Source organism: Somniosus microcephalus, chromosome 1, assembly GCF_052327205.1.
Source record: "Somniosus microcephalus isolate GS21.2 chromosome 1, FLI_Smic_1.0, whole genome shotgun sequence".
NCBI lineage: Eukaryota > Metazoa > Chordata > Chondrichthyes > Squaliformes > Somniosidae > Somniosus > Somniosus microcephalus.
The window spans coordinates 409,169,054-409,190,676 of NC_140987.1; the positions used below are offsets into that span (position 1 = coordinate 409,169,054).

Consider the following 21,623-nt stretch of genomic DNA (forward strand, 5'->3'; position numbering starts at 1 on the left):
AATGGTGACCCCCAGGATGTTGATGGTGAGGGGATTCGGCGATGGCAATGCTGTTGAATGTCAAGGGGCAGTGATTAAACTCTCTCTTGTTGGAGATGTCATTGCCTAGCACGGGGGCAGTACAAATGTTACTTGCCCCTTTTCAGCCCAAACCTGAATGTCATCCAGGTCTTACTGCACACAGGCATGGACTGCTATACATTAGAGAATACTAAAAACTCTAATATGGATTGTGGTGTACTGTATAGCTTGTTAAACTTAAGAAAATTATTGCAATAAAAGCACATCCAATTTTGAAGATTAAGTGCATCAGTTTAGTGTTCAGCCAGAAAAGGTCACTACAAAAAGGTGCTCATATTCCATTTATTATTTCTCAGGATGACTCTTATAATCTTTACAATTAAATTTTATTTAATAGAAAACATGTGAAACAAATTTTCCCAATACAAATACATAACATCATAAGAATCAGGGCAAGAAAGGACCATTAGGCCCACAAGGCTTATTTAACATATTGATACCAATAATCTACAGGAAAATTCACTTACACCACAGGATATCAATGATGCGGGATACTCAAATAGTCACCTCAAATTACTCCCACCACCACCAGTGGAAAAACTGCAGCCACAGTACTACACTCTTGTACAGCTCACAGTGCTCTCTCGATAGAAAGCAAGTTCAGACGAGCAAATACATTTTTATACTACTGTTGGTTGTATTTCCACAGCTTGAAAATTCCATACACCCATTTGTTATACTTTACTGAAATCAGTCACAATGCAGAGGTGAAAATTTTACAAAAATCTATTTATGTACATCTTTTATATTGGTATAATTATGTGGTCCACAGTCCAACTTTCATGAACATAAGACAACCAAACATACACGGCATTCAGCAATTGCTTTACAAATTTAAATGCAGATTGGATATAACTACCATCATGTCACTGCGAACCTTTTGAGAAATGCTACTTTTGACAAACTCTGCTCCTCAAAACGAAGAAAGAAAGTTGCTAAATCGCATTATATTACCGAGTTTAAATGTGAATCCCAAATAATCCATAAATAATGTAGATCAGGGACGCTTTGGTGTTAAATTGGTATATTCACAAAAATCTCAGCAATTTATGTACTAAAGTGCTGACAATCTTGGGTAGCATGATTTCCCATTTTATAGTAATACATCACTATCTATATTAAAAATTTGCACGCACTTCCCGTTTACAAAACCCTACTTCATGTTCACGTTTTGTCACACTTTTGTGTAAAGTTTTTTCCATTATAAAGTCCAACGTCCAGTTTATATTTGCAGTTTCCAATATAAATGTGGTCATGCTGTAATTACCCCCTCCTCCCTGCCAGTAGTGGTGCTGAAGTGCCTCCATTTTGTGTCCCTAGCTCTTCAGTTTGCAATGCAGATAAACTGCTATGATTCAATCAATTCTGTTCCCAAATTGCCATCAGTTTTGCTATTTGACTATAAATATCAAATCAAAGAATATGAAAATAAGGACAAAATGTAGGTCTTTAAAATAGGGACTGAATTACATATTCATACCTTGATTGAATATACCCCATCCTCTAACCCCACTAGCGACTAATATTAAAAGTATTGCACAAGTGCAAACTTCCTGTATCACACCTAATTCTTTTAACACTTTCCTGGATCGCCTAAACTATATCCATCTAGATTTACTTTATACTTACCTTTGATTGAGGTCTACCATCTCGAAGATCAGTGGTGCTGCACTCCAACTCAGACCGACTTGCCTCCTTCCAGTTCCCTCTTGGACTCACCCCCATCACCAATGGGCTATCCTTACAGTCATGCCCTGACCCTGCTTTTAAGGGAAGAAAAGAACATAGACAGGGATGAGGGAGGTGGAAAGAGGGAGAGAGGCAGGGAAATAGAGGATGAGCGAGAGGTGCAGATGGATAAAATGAGGGAAGGGAAGCGAGAGAAAGGAGATCGACAGGGCAGTAGCAGAGAAGGAAGATGAATAGGAGGAGGAAAGGTTTTAATTTAAAAAAAAAAAATTTAATTTTTTTTTTTTTAAGTATTTGATTGTGCCTTGGGTCTTTTTTTTTAGTGCATGGTGGCGTCTTGCATTGTTTGTATTTGGGACTTTAACATTTTTGTGCATAGTGATTATGTGAATGGGAGCTTGCATTTCCATGTAATCTTATGCAGCCCACTTATGACATGTGTACCGAGTCCTCAGCTCCAAAAGGTTGGCCATCCCTGGTAACTAGGCCTTGAGCTACAGAATCACATTTGTAATTACAAACACAGGGTTCGTTACAATGCATGGCACATCTTAATAGCCAACACTCCAACACTGTAGGAGGAACATGACTTGATCCTCGCCTTCATTCATGCTCCAATTAGGTCAAACAAAGGAAAATTAAAAGGACAATGCACTAGTTCGGAAAGTTGTGGAATAAGGCCATTATAGAACCATATCATGGTGTATTCCTATCAACATAACTCTGCCAGTAATACTTTTATTTTCACTTAATTTCTGTGTCCAATGGATATCATAACTGGACAATGAAACTGGGAATTTTCCACTTTTATACCCAGTAATTTCAGGGCAGGTACAACAGGACAGATGCACAGTGAAGTTCCTTCTTCTCTGGCCCAACAATTCTCTGACTCAGAAAAACATCTTACTGTTTTTGTGCAAATTTGATCCCCCCCCCCCCACCCACCAAGTGATTACTAATCACCCCAGTAAGATTACCAATTTGCAAACTGCAGGCAGTGTGCGCGGTGGGCACACTCCGACCAAGAGATGGAGATTGCCCAAATTCATTTCACATAGAATCTTTACAATAGAGAGCTCTCGCCGCTCGCTCCCGCAACCGGAGCGAAGTGTTCGGCGAGTCGGGCAGAGGCAGCACAGCACGTCAAGCAGCAGCAGCAGCCACGACAACCCGCTGGAGCACGTCGGCCGGCAGCTCCTCGGCGGGAAGGCATTCCGACTGGGAGGAGGGGAGCCGAGCATGGCGGCCAGAGGCCGAACCGTGAGAGGGAGAAGCAGGCCCCGGGCCGTTGGACCGTGGAGCCGGCGATGGTGAGGAGGAGGCCGCGGCGACCGGAGCATTCACACCCCGACGATGTGTTCGGCGAGTCGGGCGGCGGCAGCGCAGCGCAACGAGCACCAGCAGCCACGACGTCCCGCTGCAGCACGTCGGCCAGCAGCTCCATGGCGGGAAGCTCGCAGTCTGACTGGGAGGAGGGGAGCCGGGCATGGCGGCCAGAGGTCGGATCGTGAGCGGGAAAGCAGGCCACCACTTGGAGCCGGCAACAGTGAGGAGGAGGCCGCGGTGATGAGGAGGACAGAGTGGCTGAGGGACATCGTGCTCCCACTGCCACTGGAAGCCATTGTATTGACTTTCTGAACGCGGCGCTGTAAGAATAGCTGACGCGTCCCTACGGGGAGTAAGCATTCCATTGTAATTGTACTTGTACTGGTTACATGTGGCAAATAAAATTGAATTGAGGAGACATCAGCCTAGCCTGCTGTGGATTCAACCATAGTTCCAGAGATTAAATTATATTGTGCTAACCCACTAGTGTAGTCACTCGGTTTATGTAGCATATTGGTATCACTACACTACTGGCTGATCTACCATGGTGTTGCTCGAGAGTTGTCTGGGGCTAGAACAGGATTGTGTAATTTAGCTGATTAGTTGGAACAGTGTTTAACTTAGCCTATCCTTTTAAGGCTTCCGCTCAGCCGCTCCCTGTAGAGAATTGGTCCAAATAGGCACACCCAGAGATCAAAGAGGTAAATTGGTGTTGCTGCGGGAATTTTCTATATTACACTCCTGTGAAGTGTCGTGTGACGTTTTGCTACTTTAAAGGCGCTATATAAATGCAAGTTGTTGTTCTAGATTGGCAGGAGTTTGTAAATCTCCAGTTATTCCTCTTGGGTTATCAAGGCCAGAAGAAACCTGCAGAAAATTACTTTTTTTCCTCTTTTCATATATATTAATGAATCAACAGAATAATCTTGTTACTCTATATAATTAGATGCAAGTGGGATGCATAGGGCTGGATTTTACCAGCCCCGAGGAGGTGGGTTTGGAGGCGGGACTGCTGGGAAAATGGGAAGCGGGTTCCAACCCACCTCCAAACCATCTTTCCGGTAGGCGGGTCCCCCACTCGTGCAGGGACCCATCTCCTAGCAGCAGGGAGGGGATTAGAGCCAATTAACTGCCTGTTTACAGGTAGTTTACAGGCAGTTAAAAGGCTTTCCCCCCCCCCCCCCATTTTCAGCCTGCTGATGCGGCCTTCCCGACGGCAAAGCGAGCTGTGGGTCTGCTGCAGTGTAAGTGTGCAAATGACAGCTGCAGAGGTAGTGTGATGGGTGCAATGGTGCACAGGTAAGTATGACAGGTGAGAGAATGTAGTGAGAAATATTTTCTGTTTATATGTTTCTGCAGGTGACAAGACTTGATGTTTCTATGAAGCCTCACCTGACCAGGAGAATTGACAGATAGCTTCTGCAATTTCACATGCAGCTGCCATCTGTTTTCCTCCCAATGAGAGAGTCATTGGTGAGCCTGGGTGTAAGGGCTCACCTTTGGACAGTGATTGTCAGCGTTTGACAGCACCTCAAAGCTGTCAAACACTGACAATTCATCTGTCAAAATTATGCTGCCCGTCACTTTAACAAAACCGGCAGATGAAGCGTCATGCACTTGGCTGGCAAGCCCGCAGGGCGGGCTTAACAAGACCAATCAAGGGAAAATAATGTCAGGCTGTCAGACGTTGCTGAGGGCGGGACTAGAACCCCGATTCCAGCAGTCCTGCTCCCAACGCGTCTCCTCAGGTAAGATTCCGGCCATAGTGTTTGCTGAAGTGTGACACTGAGGTTTGGCACCGATGTGTGACCGGATGACACTAGCTGCAAAACTTGCATATAGAATCTAAGCCCTGAGCATTAATCAAATTCAGAGTGGTAAAACAGTTTTAAAAAATGGCAGTAATTTTATGTGGCGATCAATTACAGGTGGTTTGTGATAGATTAGGCAAATCTGCAGCTGAGCGCTCAACATTGCACCCACCAATATGCAAACACACCACAACAATAGTAATTAAACTCTAAATTGTCCTCAGCATTGTACTTTTTTTTTACAGCAGTAGATTGTGATTTTATGGGACAGGCCAGATCCACCTTAGCAACAAAATAAAACATTGTTACATTATAACACCCAACAGTACAATATGCAAACTAACATAAGCAACACAATGGGAGAGCCACATTTGATCCTAGTAAGTCATCACATCTACCACCAGCGACGGGCCTGTAACCACCAGTAATTACTTCACCCTTGTGTTATACAGTTCAAAACTCAACTCAAGTCTGAAAGGAGAAATGATTGTACTACTGAGTTTTTTCAAAGCTCAAATGGACATTTAAAAAAAATATCCGATACTTACCAAAACATTTTACTGACTCCTAGCAGCACTGTCTACTCTGCCATTCAGTAACTAAAGCCTTTTCCTGTTAACCCTACAGTTTAAGGAAACTTTAAATTGAGAGTAATCATAGATGTTTTACAGCCAAATTGTTAGTTACTTCATTTTTATGCTAATTAACATTGAAGGCACATCTTCAGTTAGAAACAGTATTTCTTGGAGATTTAAAAAAACTAGTAAAACATACTAAACAGCAACAGGAGCTTTTCTTTTACAGTTTTCATAATTCACATCCTGGAATGTCTCTACAGTAGAAGCAAGAGGCATTTAATCATTGTCCGAACCGATAGGTGGCATGAAAATCAATGCATCGTTAAATGTATGGCCGTAAGGTCGTAGCCTGTAAACGCCATACATCATGATATGCATATGGTTAGGTGAATCTCCATGAAAAGTAATGGCCACATCAGAGCAGCATCCTTCCACAACTTCATTTGGATGATTAGACATGGCCTCCCTGACGAGGGTGTTTACATTTTTTGAGTTAAACAGTTCTTTTCCTTCATTATCTTCTGCATTATCAGCAAACACCCCTGTATACTTCATACATACAGCAAGTTCCTGCTCTTCAGACATCTTCCACAGTAAACTCCCTTTTTCTGGACATTTGACAGGATCGTCAAGAACCCGATAGAGCCTTTCTAATGCTTCTATACTTAGGACCACACCTGACGAAGAATCAACGTATTCCAAATCACCAGACTTGACTGTGTGACCAATATAGAAAGGCTGTCCTGGATCTTTATTCAACAAAAAGAACTTAAGATTTTCAATAATTGCAAACGTAGTTGACTGTACCAAGAAGAACCAGTTATAGTCATCTTTGTAGTTTTCATATGCATGCTTGAAGGCTTTTCTGGTCTGGATCCATTTGTCTTCTGTTTCAAGGCTGACGGATTCGAAGATTTTTATGGTTTCCGGGCTGTAAAAGACAGCCTTGTCACAATGTTTGCTCCACGTTTCCAACACAGAGGCCCAATAGCCAATTTCTTTTGGCTGAACCATGATCAAACACAGAACACGGATACTGAGGCTGAGCTCGATACGCTTCGCCTCTGGAAGCTTCAGCAGTTCTTCCTTGTTGGGCGCTTTGAGATGGTGGTGTTCGTGGCTTCGTATTCCCGATTCTCCGCTCAACTTAGTGCTGCCAAAAAGGGTGAAGACCAAACAAAACACTCCACCAAACATCACACCCTTCACGAAGGAATTGCCTTCTATCATCATCGTTGCCTCTGACGGTGAAGGCGAAAGAATAAAGTCACGGAACGTTTCTCAGCAGCACCTCTGGTTTTAAAAATGACAAAATAAAGTTGTACAGCAGCGCAACTATCTGACTTGCAGCTGGTTTAAGAGGCGGGAGTTGAGCCCCCTGGGGTGGGTGAAGTATCTGCCGGCCAACCACCGCCTACACAGGGCGCGACCAGAGCTGCCAGCCCCGGAGAAAGTGTCTCGGCTGGCCGCCTCAAGCAGCGCTGGCTCCGTCACCAGGGCAACAATCTCGCCCCGAGAGCCCAGCCACCACTTCGCTTCGCTTCACTCGCGCCGCGCCTGCTACTGACGCCCGCTGACAACACATCCCCACCGCAGCCCGCCCACTCACCACCTCGCATACACACCAGCTGTCCAGTTCACACATCTACTTCCGGGCCAACCAGGATCTTCGCTTCAGCCAACAGAAAACATGGCCGACAGCAAAGGCTCGGTCGGCCATCTTTTATAGTGGCAGAAACCAACTGTGTGGGAGGCAGAAAGAATGCTGGAGAGAGCTTGGGAGTGGCAGACAGCAGACACACCTCAGGCAGAAGTGCCATTTTTCTTTGTGGTATTTATTTTTTGTAGATAAATTAGTCCTGTGGCGCTCCTCGCTGACAATTTTTAAATATATATATATATATTTTGCTGTAATTTCTCTCTCCCGCTCTAATTCTTTCTGCCTTTCCATCTTTCATTTTGTCTTTTAGTCATTTTACAAATTTGAGTTGTATAAGGCCAGATCTAGGTTAGATGTCAGGAGGTGGTTCCTTTCCCAGAGAATAGTGGACCTCAGGAACAGGCTGTCGTCTCGTGCGGTGGATGTGATTCACTCAATTCCTTCAAGTGAGAGTTGGACCTGTTTCTGGCTGCGACGGAAATCACCTTTTACAGAAGGTAGGTACTTCAGGGTCAGTGTGATATCCTGGACTAATTTTGATTGCATAGATGGGTCAGAGAGGAATTTCCTAGATTTCCCTCCCCCACCCACCCAAATTGGCCTGGATTTTTTATCACCTCTCCCAGGAGATCACATGGTTTCGGGTGGGGTGGAGTGTATTTATTGTGATTCAGAAGGTATCGCAAATGCGTGGGACAGGCTGGATGGACCAGTGGGTCTTTTTACCTGTTTGTCATTGTTCGTATGTTTAGCATAAAAACCATTCTTTCCAACATGGATTGAGCAGTCAGTTCCATCAGCACAACTCCTCTAAGCTTTTTCACCACCTACAAGGCACAAATCAGGAGTGTGATGGAATACTGTCCACTTGCTTGGATGAGTGCAGCTCTAACAACACTCAAAAAGCTAGACACTGTTCAGGACAAAGCAGTCCGCTTAATCGGCACCCCATCCACCACCTTAAACATTCACTCCCTCCACCGCCGGCACAACATGGCTGCAGTGTGTACCATCTACAAGAGGGGCTGCAGTGTGTACCATCTACAAGAGGCACTGCAACAACTCACTAAGGCTTCTTAGATGGCACCTCCCAAACCCACGACCTCTACCACCTAGAAGGACAAGGACAGCAGACTCATTTCCAAGTTACACACCATCCTGAATTGGAAATATATCACTGTTCATCATCACCGAGTCAAAATCCTGGAACAGCATTGTGGGAGTACCTTCACCACACAGACTGCAGTGGTCACCACCACCTTCTCAAGATCAATTTGGGATGGGCAATAAATGCAGCGATGCCCACATCCCATGAATGAAAACATAAGAGAAACAATATATTGAAGGACGCAACTGCTGCCAACAAAAAGTAGTTGTGCATGCGCAGTTCCAGTGGTTTTTTTGTTGTTCTCGCCAGACTTCCCATAGATTGGTGAGACAGAAAGGTGAGGGGTTAGAAATTTCAGGTATTGTGAGGTCTGTAATGTGACTTGAAGGTGATATTGGATGCTGTCAGATTGTGAGAGTTTTATTGTACTCTCACCGAGTGTGTTTATCGCTATCAGGTCCTCTGTCTGTTGTGGTGAACATTACTTTTTCTTAATTAGGACCTGAGATTTATGCACAGGATACTTCTACGTAGCTTCGAGTTCATTGGCAGCAGACACTCTATATATTGAAATACTCTAGTAACAGCAAGAAACAAAGCAAAAATCTATGCAAATTCAATTGATGTCATAAACATATATTACAGGTTTTGTAACTGCAATCCACTGAAGTGTGGTCACTGACCGGATGTGCTCACACATCATTTGCTGCCAGACTGGTTTAGCACAAGTTGGAGGACAAATTAAAACACAAGCAAAATACTGCGGATGCTGGAAATCTGAAATAAAACCAGAAAATGCTGGAAATACTCAGCAGGTCAGGCAGCATCTGTGGCGAGAGAAACAGAGTTAATGTTTCAGCTCAATGACCTTTCATCAGAACTGGAAAAAGTTAGAGATGTAACAGGTTTTGAGCAAGTACAGAGGCAGGGAAAGGGGGGAGAGGAGGAAAGAACAAAAGGGAAGGTCTGTGATAGGGTGGAAGGCAGGAGAGATTAAGAGACAAAAGGGATGATCGTGCAAAGTAAAAACGGGTGGTAATGGGACAAGGAAAGAAACAAAAGATGGGTCTAGAGGAGGAGTAATTGGCAACAGTATAATCATTACCAGCACCTGCTGTCCGAAAAATTGGGAGCTGTGGTTATGATCTGAAATTGTTGAACTCGATGTTAAGGCTGTAAAGTGCTTAATTGAAAGATGAGATACTGTTCATCGAGCTTCCGTTGAGGTTCATTAGAACACTGTAGGAGGCCAAGGACAGAGAGGTCAGAGTGGGAGTGGGGCGGAGAATTAAAATGACAAGCGACCGTTCCTTCAGGGTCACGCTTACGGACTGAACGGAGGTGTTCAGCAAAGCTTTCACCCAATCTCCGTTTGGTCTCCCCAATGTAGAGGAGACAGCATCGTGAGCAGCGAATACAGTATACTAAATTGACAGAAGTATAAGTAAATTACTGTTTCACCTGGAAGGAGTGTTTGAGGGCGTGGAAGGCTAGAAGGGAGGAGATAAAAGGGCAGGTGGTGCATCCACTGCTTTTGCACAGGAAGGTGCTGTGGGAAGGGGAGGAGGTGTTGGGGGGTGATTTATAGAGTGGACTAGGGTTACAGGCAGGGAACGGCCCCTTCGGAATGCTGAAAGGGTAGGGGAAGATGTGCTTGGTGGTAACATCGCGGTGGAAATGGCGTAGGATGACCCGTTGAATCTGGAGGCTGGTGGGGTGGATGAGGACAAGGGGAACCTTATTGTGGTTCTGGGAGGGAGGGGAATTGGTGAGAGCAGAAGTGCGGGAAATGGGACAGAGGAGCCTGTTGACCACAGTGGAGGGAAATCCTCCTTTCAGGTCAAACAGCGATTTTACTTGTACTTCTTCCAATACTGTATTCACTGCTCACGATGCGGTCTCCTCTACATTGGGGAGACTAAATGCGTATTGGATGATCGCTTTGCTGAACACCTCTGTTCAGTCTGCAAGCATGGCCCTGGACTTCTGGTCACTTTTCATTTTAATTATTCATCGCACTCCCACTCCCATTCCGACCTCTGTCATCGACCTCATACACTGTTCCAATGAAGCTCGAGGACGGGCACCTCATCTTTCGTTTAGGCACTTTATAGCCTTCTGAACTCAACATCGAGTTCGACAACGCTATCCCCTCCAACCTTTCCCTGCCTCTCTGCACTTGCTTAAAAGCTGCTACATATCTAACCATTCCCAGTTCTGATGAAAGGTCAACGACCTGAAAAACTCTGTTTCTCTCTCCACAGATGCCTCCTGACCTGCTGAGTATTTCCAGCAATTCCTGTTTTTATTATTTGAGGACAAATTACTACTTGTAGCAGATATCATTCTGAGGAAGAGGCCCTCATTTTTAACAATCGCTTACATTTTTTAGTTTATGTACACTTGCACCAATAAACTCATTTCAGTAATAAGACATATCAAAAAGAGTAAATAGGAGTCTTGTTAAGGTCAAAGTCTAAAGTAGCTCCTGAATTTTCAGAAATTCGGTTTTACCTTTTGCCCTTGGCACTTGGCTGAGTTTTTTCACCCTCATGATATTTTCATCATATTGGAAAGCCTGTAGCAGCTGGGCCTAGCACTATTGAAGGCAGCTTTATTTACAGGTGTAGTTCAGCCTCTACTAACAGAACTCTGTCACCGGTCTCTGGCGGGAGCATGCGCCCACAGTCTGGTTATATAATTGATACATTGTCAGAAATTGAGTGCCAAGGAAATATCTCTAACTTTCATATGCAAACTGATATGAAACATTGCCTGTTTGTGGTGACATTGGGCTTTGTTCAATCCCATCAAGTTACTATATACAGAATAGTATACTTACCAAAGTGAAGGTTCGTCTATAAATGCTTATACTATAGCATTCATTACATATAATAGCCTTCATTTGCCATATGTTCAATTGCAAGTCCGTATGTTGCCAGAAAAACAGCTGCCCAACCCGGAGTGAGCTCCAGGCATTAAAAAAAACCTGTCATTGGGAGCTTGCTCACTGGTGGGTGGGAAATCGCATATTACTGCAGATTTAAGGGGGCAGGCATTCCTACAGGAAACTTTCAATTTACCAGCACCTAAATAACCGGAAATCTCGGTTAACCGGCAAAATTCAGGAGTAGGTTCAAGTAACTTTTATTACTTGCCTTCCTCCATCTGTTGCTGTGCAAGGGTGTGGCTGCAGCTGTTGCTAAGCTACAGAGACGCTTGCAACTTGTGGCCATTGTTCTGAACCTGTTGCTAAGCAACAGGGTTTGTTGCTTTATACGGAGCTCTCAGCTCCGTATCTTTTACTATAGCTTTCGGTTATCCGGAATTGTTGATGAACCGGCACCACGTCGGTCCCGTCCGTGCCGGATAAAAAAAAGTTTCCTGTAGTTTGACCAATTTGGAACACAGCTTGTTCAAAAAATCAGTAGCAAAAATAGAAACACACAGCAAGTAGTCCCAGCATCTTTAGAGAGAAGAGACTAGCTAACATTTTGGACAGATCCCTGATTCGCAACTGGAAAACTGAAAGGTAAATAAACAGTTTAGTAGAATTTTAAGAAAATAATTGAGTTTCGCTGACCTTCCACCAAAGTTACAGCGGGAGATTGAGAAAGTTAGCAGAAATTATACCCCAATATGTTTAATGACCTTTCCCAGTCAGGCAGAATTGGAGAAGACACCATTACCACAACAAAAACTTTCATTTATATACCACCTTTAACGTAGTAAAACGTTCCAAGGGGCTTCACAGGAGCGTTATCAAAATTTGACATTGAGCCACAAAAAAAGATATTAGGACAGGTGAGAGGTAGGTTGTAAGGAACATCTTGAGGAGAGAGAGAGAGCTAGAGAAGCGGAAAGGCTTAGGGAGGGAATTCCAGAGCTTAGGGCCGAGGCAGCTGAAAGCATAGCCACCAATGGTGGTGTGATTAAAATCGGGGATGCGCAAGAGGCCAGAATTGGAGAAACGCAGAGATCTCGGAGGGTTGTAGGTCTGGAGGGGGTTACAGATAGGGAGGGAGCGAGGCCATGGAAGGATTTGTAAATGAGGATGAGGATTTTAAAATCGAGGCATTATAGGTCAGTGAAGCACAGGGGTGATGGGTGAATGGGACTTAGTGCGAGTTAGGATATCGGCAGCAGAGTTGTGGAGGAGCTCAAATTTATGGTGGGTGGACAATGAGAGGCTGGCCAGGAGAGAATTGAAATAGTCAAGTCTAGAGTTAACAAAGGTATGGATAAGGGTTTCAGCAACAGATGACCTGAGGCAGGGGCAGAGATGGGCGATGTTATGGAGGTGGAATTCGGCAGTTTTGGTGATGGAGAGAATATGTGATCAGAAGCTTATTACGGTCAAATAGAATGCCAAGGTTGTGAACGGTCTGGTTCAGCCTCAGATAGTGGCCATGATGGAGTTGGTGGCGAGGGAACGGAGTTTGTGGCGGGAACTGAAGTCAATGGCTTCGGTCTTCCCAATATTTAGTTGGAGGAAATTTCTGCTCATCCAGTACTCAATATTAGACAAACAGTGTGACAAATCAGAGACAGTGGTATCAGCGTACATGTGGAACCTGACGTTTTAACGGATGATGTCTCCGTGGTGCAGCATGTAGATGAGAGATAGGAGGGGGCTTAAGGATAGATCCTTGACAGGACGCCAGAGGTAACGGGAGCAGGAAAAGAAGACAGATAAGAATGGAACCAGACGAGGGCAGTCCCACCCAGCTGGTCAATCATGTCAAATGCTGCAGACAGGTCGAGAAGGATGCGGAGGGATAGTTTACCACAGTCACATAGGATGTCATTTGTACCTTCCATTAATGCAGTGTACTAAGCATATATGCTGCTTACAATTATCTCCCCCTCACACTGTCTTAAAGTGCTTTCATATCTTTGCACCCCACCTTCTTCTGCAAGCTCCTTCACTTAAATGCTTGCATGCAATCATGCCAAGAGAATTCTCCCATCTAAACTGACTGAATTCTACATGTATAGGTCATTACACTGACTGAGGAAAAGCTACAAGGCAAATCCAGAGGTGCACAACCTGTGTCAGGTTCACAGCACTTACACCAGAAGGCAACTGTCAAGGACTTTCAGGGTCACAGTCTTTTACCTACACTGCATTCTTCCACCTTCAAAATATTGCCTATTTACATCTGTACCTGTCCTCCTTCACTGCTGAAACCATAACTGCTATCTTCATTACCTTGCCTTGCTTTTTTTTACACTGCTTTCATTGCAGGCTTCCTGATTGCACTCAGCTATTCCAGTATTCTGCGGGCCATGCCCCCTTCTGCACATTGCTGTTCATTACCCTCCATCCTTACCAAGCTCCATTATCTCTTTGCATTCCAGAAGCCACGGCCATTCTCCTGGGACTGCACCTCAGCACTCCTGCGGTGCTGCGCGAGGACAGAGTGCAGGAGTGAGGTGGTGCTCTGGAAATCTCAACAACAACTTGTATTTATATAGCGCCTTTAACGTTGTAAAACGTCCCAAGGCACTTTACAGGATTATTATAAAATTCGCAAAAATGTTGTCGCCCAGCCACATGAGATATTAGGGCAGATGACCAATAGCTTGGTCAAAAAGATAGGTTTTAAGGAGCACCTTAAAGGAGAAAGTGCAACAGAGCGGTTTAGGGAGGGAATTCCAGAGCTTAGGGCCTAGACAACAGAAGGCACGGCCACCAATGGTTGAGTGATTATAATCAGGGATGCTCAAGAGGGCAGAATTAGAGGAATGCAGATATCTCGTGGGGTTGTGGGGCTGGAGGAGATTACAGAGATAGGGAGGGGCGAGGCCATGGAGGGATTTGAAAACAAAGATGATCATTTTGAAATCAAGGTGTTGTTTAACCGGGAGCCAATGCAGGTCAGCGAGCACAGGGATGATGGGTGAACAGGACTTGGTGTGAGTTAGGACACGGGCAGCCGAGGTTTGGATGACCTCAAGTTTACGTAGGGTAGAATGTGGGAGGCCAGCCAGGAATGCGTTGGAATAATCAAGTCTAGAGGTAACAAAGGCATGCATGAGGGTTTCGGCAGCGGATGAGCTGATGCAAGGGTGGAGACGGGCGATGTTACGGAAGTAGAAATAGGCGGTCTTAGTTATGCTGTGGATATGTGGTCGGAAGCTAATTTGAGGGTCAATTATGACACCAAGGTTGCGAACAGTGTGGTTCAGCCTCAGACAGATGTTAGGGAGAGGGATGGAGTCAGTGGCTAGAGAACAGAGTTTGTGGCGGGGACCGAAAACAATGGCCTCAGTCTTCCCAATATTTCATTGGAGAAAATTTCTGCTCATCCAGAACTGGATGTCGGACAAGCAGTCTGACAAGTTAGAGGCCATGGAGGGGTTGAGAGAAGTGGTGGTGAGGTAGAGCTGGGTGTCGTCAGGGTACATGTGGAAACTGATGCTGTGTTTTTGGTTGATGTTGCCAAGTGGCAGAATGTAGATGAGAAATAGGAGGAGGCCAAGGATAGATCCTTGGGGGACACCAGAGGTAACGATGCGGGAGCGGGAAGAGAAGCCATTGCAGGTGATTCTCTGGCTACGATTAGATAAGGAAAAAAAGAAGGACTTACATTTATATAGCGCCTTTCACGACCACCGGACGTCTCAAAGCGCTTTACAGCCAATGAAGTACTTTTGAAGTGTAGTCACTGTTGTAATGTGGGAAACGTGGCAGCCAATTTGCGCACAGCAAGCTCCCGCAAACAGCAATGTGCAAATGACCAGATAATCGGTGTTAGTGATGTTGGTTGAGGGAGAAATATTGGCCAGGACACCAGGGATAACTCCTTACTCTTCTTCGAAATAGTGCCATGGGATCTTTTACATCCACCTGAAAAAGCAGACAGGGCCTCGGTAGATAGATAAGAATGGAACCAGGTGACTGCAGTCCCACCCAGTTGGATGACGGTGGAGAGGCATTGGAGGAGGATGAAGTGGTCAACCATGTCAAAGGCTGCAGACAAGTCGAGAAGGATGAGGAGGGATAGTTAACCTTTGTCACAGTCACAAAGGATGTCATTTGTGACTCTGATGAGAGCCGTTTCGGTACTGTGGCAGGGGCAGAAACCTGTTTCGAGGGATTCAAATATGGAGTTGCGGGAAAGATGGGCACGGATTTGGGAGGCGACAACACGTTCAAGGACTTTGGAGAGCAAAGGGAGGTTAGAAATGGGGTGGTAGTTTGCAAGGATGGAGGGGGTCAAGGGTTGGTTTTTTGAGGAGGGTGTGACGACGGCAGATTTGATGGAGAGGGGGACAGTACTTGAGAGAGAACCGTTAACAATGTCAGCTAACACGGGAGCCAGAAAAGGAAGTTGGGTGGTCAGCAGTTTGGTGGGAATAGGGTCGAGGGAGCAGGAAGCGGGTCTCATGGACAAGATGAGCGCGGAGAGGTCATGAGGGGAGATCGGAGAGAAACTGGAGAAAGATGAGAGTTCAGGGCTAGGGCAGGGGAACCTTAAAGGAAGTTTGGCCTGGTGGGCTAGGGGAAGGAAGGGAAATGGCAGAGGCAGCTGAATGGATGGTCTCAATCTTAAGAGACCAAGAAGTCCATGAGCTCCTCACACTTGTTGTCGGAGGTGACGGATTTAAGAAGACGGTTAGCAGTAGCGAATAGAAGCTGGGGTTTTTCTTCGCATTCCAGAATGATTCTGGAATAGTGAGCAATTTTGGCAGACGAGAACAGGACCCGATAATGCTTTATGTGGTCCAGCCAGATCTGGCGGTGAATGGCTAAACCAGTTGTCCGCCATATCCGTTCAAATCTGCGTCCCTTGAACTTAAGGGAGTGAAGATGAGTACCGTACCGGGGGAACGGCCAGGATGAGGGTGAGTAATTGTTTTAATAGGGACTAGGGCATCAAAAGTGGTGGTGAGGGTGTAGTTGAGCAGATCGGTAGCTGCAGAAATGTCGTGGTGAATGGAGGGCCAAAGGCTGGACAGTTGGGAATTCGTAAGTGCAGTTGTAAGCGAGTTGGAGAGTTTTTTCCAGCGGCAGACACAGAAGGAAATGGGTGTGGCGGGGGGGGGGGGCACTCAAGGTGGATGTGGGTGGAGAGGGATACGAGGAAGTGGCCAGAGATGGCCTTATCTGCGATTGACACGATGGGAGTAGTGAGGCCACGAGAGGTGGCAAAACTGAGGGGGTGGCCGTGAATATGGGTTGGGGAGTTTACATGGAGAGAGAGATTAAGGAAGGATAGGAGGCTAGTGAACTCGGATGAATTGAGATGGAGGTTGAAATCACCGAGGATGAGAAGTTGCTCGGTGCAGAGGCTGAGGGAGGAAAGCAGTGAAGATACTTGGGTGGGCGGCAGAGAATGAGAATTTTAAATGAGAGGTTAGAGGGTGGAATAAGTTGAGAAGCTCAAAGGAGGAGAAAGTGCCAGAGGAGTAGGGGCCACACCGTCGCCATGGCAGTCTGGGTGGGGCAAATGATGGAAGGTATAGCCAGGCGGGGAGGCTTCATTTAAGGGTAAGGTGTCATCACCCCTCAGTCAAGTTTCCATCAGGGCCATGATGTTGATGCAGTTATCCACGATAAGCTCATGGATGGCAAGAGCCTTGTTCGCAAGTGAACGGACATTCTGGAGGGAGATGCGGAGAGGGTCGGTGATGGCTAACTCACTGCCAGCGTCCACAGGGTCAGCGCTGGGAGGGGTGAGTTGGACGGGGAGGAGATTGGCAAGATTAGCCCCCAGCGGGCACGCTGGGCGGGAAGGTCGGCGAGAGAGTAGGATGGGACAGTTGTTGTTGCTGCTCATAAGGAGGCAGCGACGAGTGCCTCGATGGGCCCTTTGTAGGATGCCATGAGACGCTCAGAGGGAGTCCAGCTTGGGACGGTGGCAGGAGAGCAGGAAAGTCGAAGAGCAATGAAGGATTGGGGTAGGGATTTGGGAGGGCAGAGTATCCGAGAGAGGAGATGAAAGGAGGCATGATGACAGGAAAGAGTGGTCAGGGAGGGATAGAGAGAAAAGGAAAATGGGGGAGAAAAAAGTGGAAATAAAAGTGAACGGCTCGGGTCCAGAGCGGCAGCTAAAATGCACACGCGAATGCCAATAGTGGCCCCTGAAGCCAAGCTGTCAGCCGTCTGAGCTTCCATGGCACTGTTGTGCTGATGGAACTGACTGCTCGGTCCATGTTGGAAAGAATGGTCTCAATGCATGAAGCCTTGACATAAGTTGGAGCTGGACCCCTCCATGCTCAGCGATATTGTGCACAAGCTTGCTGGCAGGCTGCCCAGAGCAGCTAGCATTCCCTGGTATATGCCCATCAGCCTCCTTCTTCTTCGATAGCCTGGGCCCTCGAAGTCTGCATCAGAGTCCTCTGCAGCAGAGCTAGTATGTGATCGCGGCCTCCGGCAATCTGGCACCTGTGTCGTCCTATTCCCCTGCCCTAGCTCCTGCACACTTGTGGCCGGTGATTCAGTATGTTAAGAGCCCTCCTCTAGAATAGCACCTAAAGCACATGGTGCCAGTATTTGAGCTGGTGTGATCGAGTGACGCTGCATCTTTAGGATGGCTGGGCTCCTTTTTCTCCACTGGCAGAGGGGCATGCACATTTTCAGCACTTGAAATGAAAGAGAAGGACAAGGGTTAGTTTTTGGTGTGAAGTGGGAGCAGAGAGAGAGAAGCAGCTGGAGAAAGCAACTGCGTTTTGTCATGCAGTGTGTTGGGCGAGATAGAAATAATAGGGAATAAAGAGGATAAGGTGTGAAGAAACCCCGCACAACATCTCCTCCAGTGGTGCCAGTAGCCACGGCCACGTTTCTCCCTCTGCCCTTGATGGCCAGCATGCTTTCTTCAATGGGTGAGAGCGTGTGCAGAAGGGCTTGGCATCCTTTGGTGGCAGCTTCTTGTTTGGAGTTGTGCGCGACCTTCTCCTGCAAGAAAGGAGTGTGTTCGTGATAGTCTTAGGGTGTTTGGAGAATGTGCCTTTCATAGTGGAATAGCTGGTATGCAATGTGAAAGATGTGAGGTGTGGGGAAGTGAGAGTTGCAGTCGTGGTGAGTGTGTGAGTCTCGGGGGAAGGAGATGTAGTTAAGTGTGGTGCAATAATTGTAGGAATGTGAAGGAAAGCAGGGGAGGGGAGTATTGTGATAGGCTGGAGGTGGTGGAGGTGTGAGCAGAGAGTACGAGAGCAGTATTCTTACTGTGACAATTCTAGCTCTGCTACCTTCTGGTAAGGGAGCTGTTGCCTGGAGGGCTTTCTGCCCCCTGGATGCGGGGGCTGGGGGAAGGAGGGGGGCGAAAAGTGGATTTCTCTCTCCTTCTGTCCACTGCCTAAACCAGGGTCTCCAAGGCAGCATCAGAGAATTTTGGTGCCATTTCTCTCCTCCCAAGTGATTCCTTCCTTATACAGCCAGAGTGCACCACCTCCTAAAGAGGCGTTGGCTGTTTTTAAGTGGTCTCCGAGGTTTGCTATTTGGCCCCCAAACAGCTATGCAGTCAATGAATAGCGCGGGAAGCGCTGGCTGCATACCTAAGTCATGATAATGAGCTAATAACGCTAAGGGGCACGGGCAGCGGCCACTGTACCCTGTGCTCCTGTTTTCGGGTGCAATCAAATCTCTAGGCCAAGTTGTTTCTAGTATTAGGAACAGTAATAATTTTGCAGACAAATCATTTGAAAAGGATGTTACCTCATGGGCTGAAAATTATTGCAAAATGTATTTTGTTACCTCCCGGAAAGTAAATAACCTTGACAGCAGCCAGGTGCGAGATTTTGTGTATTTATAGAAAAAATACCTTTAATCTGGGTGCAAAGCAATATATCACAAGACCTCTGTATCGTTAACCAAGGACAAATTTTACTTCAGAAATATTCTAGGCTGACCATGCTGAAGTCTGCAGAGAGGTCAAGGAAGATGTAAGAACACTGGGATTGATACCCTTACAAGAATATTCATCAAGGGCACCAGACGAATCTTTAACCCATTAATCTTGACTCCTGGTCAAGGAGCCCTGTGGTGTTCACTGCCCACTCTATGCCTAGGAGTGAATGTTGCCCACATTTAGCTCTCCAGTGTTTCACATCGACCAGTTCGGATTATATTAGTGTTTACACTACCATCCCCCCATCAGGATCCGCACAAGCTACTGAGTTTATTTTTATTTATAAATTCATGGTAATTAGGGATGGGCAATAAATGCTGGCCTTTCCAGCGACTCCCACATCCTGTGAATGAATAAATGTATTGCCCATCCCGAATTGCCCTTGAGAAGGTAGTGGTGAGCCGCCTTCTTGAACTGCTGCAGTCTGTGTGGTGAAGGTACTTCCACAGTGCTGTTAGGGAGGGAGTTCCAGGATTTTGACCCAGTGACGATGAAGGAACGGCGACATATTTCCAAGTCGGGATGGTGTTACTTGGAGGGGAACTTGGAGGTGATGGTGTTCACAAGCGCCTGCTACCCTTGTCCTTCTAGGTGGAAGAGGTTGTGGGTTTGGGAGCTGCTGTCGAAGAAACCTCGGTGAGGTGCTGCAGTGCATCTTGTCGATGGTGCGCCGGTGGTGAAGGGGGTGAATGTTGAAGGTGGTGGATGGGGTGCCGATCAAGCGGGCTGCTTTGTCCTGGATGGTGTTGAGTTTGAGTGTTGTTGGAGCTGCACTCATCCAGGCAAGTGGAGAGTATTCCATCACACTCCTGACTTGTGCCTTGTCGATGGCGGAAAGGTTTTGGGGAGTCAGGAGGTGAGACACTCTCCGCAGAATACCCAACCTCTGACCTGCTCTTGTAGCCACAGTATTTATGTGGCTGGTCCAGTTAAGGTCCTGGTCAAAGGTGACCATCCAGGATGTTGTTGATGGGGGATTCAACTATGGTAATGGCATTGAATGTCAAGAGGAGATGGTTAGACTCTCTCTTGTTGGAGATGGTCACTGTCTGGCCTTGCATGGCGCGAATGTTACTTACCACTTATCAACCCAAGCCCGAATGTTGAAAGGCTGTAATGAGGTCTGGAGCCGAGTTGTCCTGTCGAAACCCAAACTGCGCATTGGTGAGCAACTACTAAAACTAGAATATAACTAGAACTAAACTAAGAACTGAGGACAGAAGACTGAACTTTAGTGTCAAAAACACCATCTTATGTATCCTTAATTTTCAAAGAAACCTCCTCAATTCTATTTACTAATCTGAATGATACATGCGTTAGAAGACTTAAATCCTTTTGGGGTCAATCACTTCACACAGTCATGGTGGTATCCCTATTGACTTCCAAATGAATGTAGCATTGTTATCTAGACACAGCAGGTCCTTCCTACAATGGATCTCACACAGGTCTAGACTTCTTTATGTCCCCCTTAATGAACTGTTTCCAGGCCTGTGATCTTGATGGCTTGTCTTCTATTATTGGTAAAGAACAATATGTTTTTAGAGGCCTTCATGGTTTCATTAGCATTAGCCCTTTCATTCAATATGATTACTGACTCCAATTTGAGGACAAATCCAAGACAATTCTTAGGGCATTTATTCTACAAGGGTGAACGATGCACCACGGTCATAATTACAGGAAATGTTGTTCGTAACTTTGGTTACATTTGTTTCGGTGGGGTAAGAGTGGAAATCTGACTGGAGAGATTGAAACATAGAATTGTGGGAGAAGTGGACATGGATCTAGGAGGCAACAACATGTGCAAGGATCTTGGAGAGGAAATGGAGGTTGGATATGGGACAATAGGTGAGCGAAGATAGAGGTGTCAGGAGTTTTTCTCGAGGAGGGAGTGATGACAGTTTAAAAATGTATAGCAGATGCATAAGGAGTGGGATTGAAGGATGGTAAGAGGATGTGGGTGGTGAGGGATAACAAGGAAGTAGCTGGAGTCAGTGATCAAGACCACGAGTGGAGAGACCATAGACGATGGTGAATAGGGATAGGAGAGCAAATATGGAGGGAGAAGAGAGGACAGGAGGGCAGTGAGTTTGAAGGAAGGCAAAGGGAGCTGAGATGGATGGATAAGGAGTTGTTTGGTACAGAGGCTGAGGGAAGAAAAAAGGGAGGATGTTTTGTGGTGAAACTCTTAAAGGAGAGATAAGAGGGGTAGAACAGACTGAGGTGCTTGAAGGAGTAGAAGTTGACAGAGGAGTGGTGAGGGTGGGCGGGAGAGACCAATATATGACTCTGATGAGGCGGCTTGGGCGGGGTAGGTTGTGGAATGTATAGCTTTGGTAAAGAATTTGTCATTATATAATGCTGACATGTCATTACAGGGTTTTACCATTACCATTACAGGGTTTGACCTAACAGGTGTAATTAAAAAATGTGAGCTTAATGCAGAGAGGAAATGCGTGGCATAAGCAAAACTTTTAATGTATTATTACTAGTTCATCTACTCCAGAAATAGCTGCG

General features: G+C 46.0%; 2 protein-coding genes across 3 annotated transcripts in view; one reads left to right on the top strand and one right to left on the bottom strand.

Annotated features, from left to right (window-relative positions):
• Nucleotides 1–349: 349 nt before the first annotated feature.
• On the bottom strand, nt 350–7,082 carry c1galt1c1 (C1GALT1-specific chaperone 1). Its single transcript, XM_085998810.1, has one exon. The coding sequence runs from the start codon at nt 6,716–6,718 to the stop codon at nt 5,762–5,764; it is 957 nt and encodes a 318-aa protein (XP_085854936.1). The 5' UTR covers nt 6,719–7,082; the 3' UTR covers nt 350–5,761.
• Nucleotides 7,083–7,179: 97 nt separating this feature from the next.
• Nucleotides 7,180–21,623, top strand: part of LOC147125182 (non-POU domain-containing octamer-binding protein-like) — a 91,901-nt gene continuing 77,457 nt past the window's right edge. The window contains exons 1-2 of one of the 2 annotated variants that reach the window (XM_085998767.1): nt 7,180–7,316; nt 7,456–7,642. The gene's annotated coding sequence lies outside the window, so the exon portion shown is untranslated. Of the gene's footprint in view, nt 7,643–21,623 lie in introns of both variants that reach the window. The other variant, XM_085998774.1, reaches the window with a different exon arrangement.